The sequence below is a fragment of the Cyclopterus lumpus genome, chromosome 13 (assembly GCF_009769545.1).
Source record: "Cyclopterus lumpus isolate fCycLum1 chromosome 13, fCycLum1.pri, whole genome shotgun sequence".
In the NCBI taxonomy this organism is placed as follows: Eukaryota; Metazoa; Chordata; class Actinopteri; order Perciformes; family Cyclopteridae; genus Cyclopterus; species Cyclopterus lumpus.
In genome coordinates, this window is record NC_046978.1 from 12462219 (window position 1) to 12470491 (window position 8273).

General features: G+C 43.6%; 1 protein-coding gene across 1 annotated transcript; it reads right to left on the minus strand.

Moving 5' to 3' along the window:
* Positions 1-567: 567 nt before the first annotated feature.
* LOC117741433 (cyclin-dependent kinase-like 1) lies at positions 568-6375 on the minus strand. The gene is made up of 10 exons (XM_034548469.1): positions 6282-6375; positions 5854-6043; positions 5258-5379; positions 4261-4333; positions 3247-3337; positions 2768-2968; positions 1303-1385; positions 1159-1215; positions 919-1068; positions 568-663 (listed from the first exon to the last, which is right to left on the minus strand). The coding sequence occupies exons 1-10, from the start codon at positions 6311-6313 to the stop codon at positions 568-570; spliced, it is 1095 nt and encodes a 364-aa protein (XP_034404360.1). The 5' UTR covers positions 6314-6375.
* Between the last annotated feature and the right edge of the window lie 1898 nt (positions 6376-8273).

Sequence of the window (8273 nt, forward strand, 5' to 3'; positions counted from 1 at the left end):
AAGAGGCTCTTCCTTTGAGTTTATTTGCCTTTGTGCTGTTAGAAAATCACGGTTTCTGTGATCGACGCTTCTCCCTTTTGAAGTAGGACGGGCACGCGCAACTATCCTGAGTACTGAAGTCTGGATCGAATTAACAAGATGGTTTGACCCCGGATCAACCAGAAACCAGGATAGCCTGATGTCAATCATCTTGTTAATTTAAGCTGGCTAAAAGGACATTTAATCGACTTAGTTGAACCACGTACAAGAAATAGGGCCCTGTTCCGTTATTGTCAATGACTGCATCACAAACAAAAAACATTGTATTTTTGTCCAAATGATGGCTTTCATGAAATAATATCATTTTATATCATTTTATACAGACATAAATACCTGACACTGTATTGTTTTTGGTACTAAAAGTTTGTTGTTCTGTACTTGCAGCTCTACACTATTGTTTGTCCTGTAAATAATATTAAGCGACAATGTCAACAAACATGAAAACGAGTTAAAATACACCAAGGATATTATTCAAATGATTGCGCAAACACATAGCACAATTCCCCATCTCTCTCTCTCTCTGCTTTGTTAAATATTGGGCAGGTGATATTTATGCTTCACCTGTTTCTTAACATCCGGTGCTGGTGAGATGTTGCTGTTTAGTAACTGAGGCAGGTACTGAGCCTAAAGGGAGGAGAGAGAGAGAGAGAAACTGGATGAGATGATGCTTCATCAGGAAGCCTGGTGGGAACTGTCGTTCTAAATCATTCTCTACTTAATAGGTGGCTGTTGTCGAGACGTTATTTTGAATTCATGCAAGTTGAAAAGGTTTTGGGTTGGAGTGACTGTCTCGGTGAAGTGTCGATGAGAAAAGACTGCCACTCTGCAGCATTCATAGCGTGTACGTTTGGAGTCACGGGACGTTTTTTTGGCACTTACCCCCGGGTGTCTGCGGCGGGAGCCTTTGTCGTGTCGTCGCCCCGGGCGCTCACCCTCGCGGCCCCAGTTGGTTCCTTCCTCCTGGAAGTACGGCAGCTCCAGCAGCTCTTCACAGGACAGCCGGAGCGAGGGGTCCATCACCAGGCACGACTGCTCACACAAAGACGCATAGATTTAGACGGAGTCATCGGCCATGCGCCGTTTATGAGCCAGGCTCTGTCACCCATGAACACAACGTACCTTCATAACGTGGAGCGCGTGAGGAGACACGCCATGGAAGCGCTTTTCCAAAGGCTCCTGGGAGTAAAAATAAAAGGGGAAGTAAGAACATCAACCACACTTCATCGCCTCTCTGTTAAGAGCATGTGGCAGCCGGGTTCGTACCGTTGTGTCGGGTTCAGGAATACTGACTCCACTGAAGAAAACGTTGGAGCGGAAGACCTGCTGGTGACGAGGGATCAGGTCACCTGAGGTCAGAGAGGAGATCTTTAAAAAGTGTGACTGGTAGAACATAGTTTACCGTCACTCCAAGCATATATTTGATTTTCAGTTTAATGTGTTTACTTCAAGCATTAATTTGATATTCAAAATGTTATTTATCCCTGCTGATTTTTTGGGGTTTTAGTCTTTAATTACAAATTCTTTCAATTGTATTTCTATATCTTCTGTAAAACATATTGGACTGCCATTTTCAATCTCTGTGAGGGAAACGATGACGTGAAAAATCTGAATTGGAAAAAACATCTGTGTGTCCGGTAAATGGTTTGCAAACCTTAAGACTCCAAAGAAACCTCATGTAAATGTATAACTAACTATCTCCTTCAAAATAAAAGAGCAACGCCTGCTTTCCAATACGAACGAACCTACAAGAGCGAAGTAGGAAGGAAATACAAAGTCCAGGTTTCCAGTCCAGTAAACATTTCTTCAGGTTGCTTTCACACCTGTTTGATTGAGTTCACACAAACTCTGGACCGTGTGCCCGTTTGGTTTTAGAAACCTGTGAACGCTGTTAACAGGCAAACGGCCGCACAGAGGCCACTTTAAAAGTCTGCTTTCAAGCTGGTGCAGTTTCTTTAAAAGTGTGAAAGCAAAGCAAACCAACCACAAGACTGGGATAGAAGATATGGGATTTTATGATGAATTAAAAACATTAACTGCTCTAAAATCTGCTGATTGTGGGAACTGTTAAAGGGTAACTTCTGTAGTTTAAGCTGGACCCTATTTTCCATGTAAGTAAGTAATAGGCAAACATTTTAAAACGGTACAGGATTGAACGCTACAGCCAGTAATCAACTCCTCACCGTCAATGAGAAAATATTTGTTCTGTTTACCTTTTGCGTGATCTGGTCTGTTTTGTTATTGTGTCATGTGACTTGTTGCCGATAGAAAACGGTGGAAATGTTAGTGAGAGTCGGAGAGAGGTGGACTGGTGTTGTCAGAGGATAGAAAGCATAGCTTAGTGTTGTCTGGAAGATTTTCAATGTCGTGGCTGCATAATTGGCTGATTTCCATCATGTGGGATTTCAGAAGGATATCTTTTAGAGCGAGACACACATCAACAAACCGACCGGATCAAGACAAAGCTAAAGAAAGCAAGGTTTTATTTCTTCTAATAAACATTTTCAATACATTTCTGAGCCTGTCAGTGAAAAACAAGCAATTTTAGTGGACTACATTGATGCTGAGGAGTTCCCCTGATTACATTGCAGCCCTTCAATACTGGACCAAAATTGCACCCTTTTGATGCAAGAAAATGTGAAAGTCCATAAACCCAGGTTAAAAAGAACCAAAAAAACTTTTAAGAAGACAACACCGTATTCGATCGGTATAATGTGGCCCCTCTGTGTACCTAGAGTTTTCCGAATGAGGTAGAGCTGGTCAACGTCGGACTTCCCGGGCCAGAGCGGGTTCCCGTGGAGCAGCTCGGCGAAGACACAGCCCAGGGCCCACACGTCCACGGGCGGCCCGTACTGAGTATCCCCTACCAGCAGCTCGGGGGCCCGGTACCAGCGGGTCGCCACGTAGTCCGTGTAGTCATCTTCTGGTCCTGCTGAGTATGCAGACAGAGATGACATGTAGACACACGTGCACTTAGACGCTGACTAATAAACACCAAGGAACACGGACGTTGTAGAGGAAGGGATTACAAGGCATGTTGAACAACTACATGGTAATGTATGGGAACATAACACCCGAAACCCAAGGCAGGACGGGTAAACAGAGACACGACCCTCCTATGCAATGTGAGGAGGCCATTCACCTCCCGTGTTGAATAAGTCATAAGAAGCAGATTCACATGAAATGCACTCGCTCTCTGGATTGACCTACTCAGAATGCGGGCGAAGCCAAAGTCGCAGAGCTTGATGACTCCGGTTTTGGTGAGGAGGATGTTCTCTGGCTTTACATCGCGGTGGATGCACTGCAACACAAACGCTCGGCATCAAGGATTTTGGCAACGTGATACACAGTCTCTTAGTGACAGAGAGAGGCTTATATTGAGGCTGACGGAGGAGGAAGGGGTGTCATAAACCCAACACTACTTAAATGAGGGGGGGGGGGGTCTCACAGGTTGCATGTGTTTGTGGGGTAAATCTATGGAATGGTTTAGATAAAGAAATTAAACAAGGTGTGAATCAATTTTTTAAGGGGATGTATGAAAAATGTTTTTTAGAGGATGAGGAACGGGCCTTGACATTCCTGGGACTGTGATGCTTACTGCTGTTGTTGTTGTTGTTTAGATATATGTATATTTAGATGATTATTTATGTGATAAAATTGGAGTTCATTATTTAAGTTATAAAAAGCCATGGGACTTTTTAGATGTGTTTTCTTTCTGGCTAAGCCGTGTCGAATATATATTTATTAATTTACTTTATTTAGAATTGTTTACTGTTCATTTCATTGGTATTGTTTGTTTTCATAACATTTGTCACAAATAAATTGAAATCAAACGAAATAAATTATCAGTCTAAGATTGCAAGATCTTTTGAGCTTTTGTGAGGTGTGTGTGTGTATAGATATATAAATGTTTTGGAAAAATAAAAGAATAGTCAAGAGTAAAACAGAATGAAAAAATAAAGCATATGTTAATAGATTAAACGATAATCAGATGTACAATGAGAGTTATTTGTTGCTGTAGTCATTCGTCAATTCCAAAATATGGTGGACAAAATACAGTGATCATTTTTACATTCTGTGAAAAACAAATGACAACAAACGATGTGTTCAATGTCCATACGGCATACGAGTATTGTTCTAATGCAGTCCTGGAAAAAATCAAAATCAAACACTAAATACTAAAAAAAACAAAAAAACAGATGCATATTCAAATTGTGTACGGACGTTGTGCTTGTGGCAAAAGTTCACAGCTTGCAGAGTCTGCCACACGATACTTTTCAGCTGAGCCTCGTGGACCCTGCAGAGGAGGACGCACAAAAGGATTATTGGTCGTTGTATGAGGAACAAAACTAAAACCTTTTACTGGTCGTGTTTTCCTTGTCTATTATTTAGAAAAAAACAGTAGTGGTGCTTTACACAGTGCGTCTTGTCACCCGGGTAACCTTAGGCTTATCTCTAACAGCAACAGTGCCTTTGTTTTCAGGAGCAGCTAGAGTTTCTGCTGGTGCGGACTGCGGTCCGAGAGCAGCCGGAGCCTGGGCTCGCTGTGTGACTCCACGTGACAAAAACTGAAAGTCTCCTCTTGTGACTTTAGATGTGCCCGATGAGTGCTCAACGATTGGAATAAAAAGAAGAAGAAGCATTTCCCCTAAATATTTAGCTTTAGCCCCGGCCATCCCTCCCTCTCTCCACTGCCAACACTCTTTGTTTTCTCAGATCTCTCGCCCACAGTCTTAACTCCCTCTTTGTAATTCACCCCGTTCCTTTCTGCTGCCCTCCTCTCATAAGTACTCCTAATAGATACAAGTACACAAAGGGAGTTCTATTGTTAGCTGTAAAGAGAGGCCCTCTTTTGCAGTGGTGGAAGTAGCAATCAGATCCTTTACTGAAGTAAGCGTACACCAATGTAGAAATACTCCAGGACAAAAAGAAATCCTGCATTCATATTGTGGCTAACTTGGAGGTACAGTGTGTAGCATTTAGGGGATCTATTAGCGGAAATGGTGAGAGCCTTCCGAGCTTTCTCCAAATCGTTGAAGTCATCGGCGACATCACCGCTAAATGTCCCTAAATCCTACACACCGTGAATTTAAGTTAAAGGAAGTATTATATAAGTGTAATCGACATTTAAAAAGTAACATTTGTGTCGCTGTGTCTGAAAAGTGACTTATACTATCAAATAAAGGCAATGGAGTAAAAGTAAACATTTTTGTACACCTACCCTCGAGGGTGTTTGTCCAGCTCGTTGAGGACCGTCTGCTCGCAGAACTCGAACACCAAGTGGAGCCGTCTTTTCCTCCTGAAGACCTCCAGCAGGTTGACCAGATTCACGTGTTTCAGCTGCTGCGGGCCGACAGACACCGTGGACACAACCTCACAACGTGTTGGACTAAGTCCAACACGTTGTGAGGTCCTGGGACAGGGATGTCGTATGTGTACAGATTGTAAAGCCCTCTGAGGCAAATTTTGTGATATTGGGCTATACAAAATAAACTGAAACTGAAACTAAGTACTTAAATAAACTTACAGAGGACCTAAAGCCTGTTGGTGTTTTGGTCTATTCTTTTATTTAGTTGTTTTCAAAATTGCTTCTAAATTTGTATACAAGTTGATGCTTTTCTTTCATTAAATTTTCTTTTTCAAAGTTTGTTTTCCAAAAGTTGAAATGTCTGTAAAGCAGCCCTGTCTATACATTATTATACCTGCATGATCTCACAATGTAACAAAGGATCACACGCGCCTCACGTGCGCGCGCACAGTGCGCGCTCCGCGGTGTTACTCGATACTGCTGGGGTGACGACACCAGTCTGTTCTCACCTTCAGCATGCGTATTTCTCGCAATGCAATCTTCTTGATGACGGGGTCGTCTTCGGATTCCACGAACTTCTTGATGGCCACGACCTGGCCCGTGTCCCTGTGCCTGCACTTGAACACCACGCCGTACGAGCCCTCGCCGATTTTGGCCAGCTTTTCATATTTCTCCATTGGCGGGGTCAGCGGCTGGAACCTTAAAGTCAAGAGAGCAAACACCTCGGCACTTCAGTGGGAAAAGGGAACGGAATCCCCCAAATAATAAAATGGCATTAGTGCGCATGTCTATTTGGGGTTTGCAGTCACCTTGCAACATTGGTTCAATAAATTGTATACATTTTTTTCTTCTTAACCGGAGACACCTGAGAGAGAATTACACTCAACCAATTCACGCGCACTGATAACCACAGTTTGTGCACGAGAGGCGCGCTCACCTGCGCAGAATCTGAACGGGTCTCTTCCTCATCGACAGGTCCGCAGCGAGTCTGCGGATGTGTCCATCGAAGGTCCGCAAAGCTACATGTTCTCTGGGACTCAATTCACAGGGTTAGACGGTGCCTGCTGCTGCTGGAACTCCCCCGCCGTGTCCTCGTCCCGGTGCGTCGTCCCCTTGGCAACCCTCTCTGGTTGGGGGGGGGGGGGGGGGGACCCCCAGACTGTGGGCCGACGGGAAAGGTGGACGGTCTTTTTAAAGGGACAGTTGCACATACACACACAGCGTGTGTGCGCATACACACACATCGTGCGCGCGTGCGTGTGTGTGCGCGCGCGCGTACACACAAAGACATCAGCTCTGAAAGAGCTTCATAGTAACTCAAGTTATATTTACTCCACCGAGATATCCAATATATCGGTGCGTTCGGCTCAGTCTTTCCTCTCTAATGATAAAACTATTTTGGTGATTCGATCGTGTTTTTCTTTACAATGTTTTAAATTGTTTGGTAGAACTCTCTTTTATACAGCGATCAGTGGAGAAAGAGCTTCACAGTAACTCATGTTTTATTTACTCCACAAAGATATCCGATATATCGGCGCGTTCGGCTCTGTCTTTCCTCTCTAACGATAATACTATTTTGGTGATTTGATCGTGTTTTTCTTTACAATGTTTTAAATTGTTTGGTAGAACTCTCTCTCCCCCCCTCACTAAAACGTCACGTGCGCATCAAACGTCTTTTATAGAGCGATCGGCGGTGAAAGAGCTTCACGGTAACTCCGGTTATATTTACTCCACAAAGATATCCGATATATCGGCGCGTTCGGCTCGGTCTTTCCTCTCCGACGACGACGCCGTTTCGGCGACTCGGCGGCGTCTCTCTTGGCGACGTCGACGCCCGCGCGCCTCCGGACGCCTCTCGGCGAAAGCCACACCATCTAAATTTCCCGGGGGGGGGAATTTTCTAGTTACCATTTCCCACCCATCCACAAGATGCCCTCAGACTTTCCCTCTGTTCCCCGTAACCTGACTGCACCACCCACCCACCTGTTTCCACCCTTGTCAGCCGACAGCAGTATTTACCCGGTCCATTTCCACCGATTCCCTGCCAGTTTGCCCATGTTGCAATGTCGTTTTTTTGCTTTTGAGCCTCTGATTCATGTTACCTGGAACATTTGGTGACAAATGTATACAAAAAGTGCAATAAATACAATAAATAAACATGCAATAACAATACAATTTCCCCTGAAATGGCGTATAGGTGAAAAGTCAACATAATATTGGGAACTAGCAATTACTGTTACCCAGAGTGAACAGAGATAGTATTAATAACAATAACTATACTATATATATATAGAAATATTCAGTCAATAGCAATGGTAGTCTGTCCGTTAATCTGGGCCGGAATAAAAATGGAAGAGTCGTCATTATGAAAGTGTAATCTTGGAGGCAACTGCAACTATGCAACCTAACTTTACAGACACTTTTTTTTAGATAGAACATCTATCTTCATAGAACATGTTCTGTTTCTTGTTAGAAACCACCTGTTTGAGGCAGGAGAGGCTGTAAGAAAACTCATCGTCACATGTTGAGGGGGTTTGGTCTTTTCAGAAAAATGTGCTTCCTGCTGCATACAGTATTGGGACGCACTAAATATGTTTCTGGCACTAATAGAAGGGCAGTAGTATTATTACGTCGTTGTTTTGCCACATTTACTTGAGTAAAAGATCCCTTTCTTGCATCTTCCACTGCTGCTTTTAAACTGAAAAAGGAACACGTTGTGTACTTTACATGCTTATCCACTAATATATGATCTGTTCTCCAAAACAAAGATCCAGAGAGAGCCTCACACCGCTGTCGAAAGAAGCTGCAGCATCGTGTCACTCTGCCACAAACATGACCAACTCTGATGTGGTTGCATGATTTATAGACTGTTCTGTTCTCTCTGTTGACTGTGAACATTCCCCCCCAGTGTTCCTCCATCGGCCCGTCT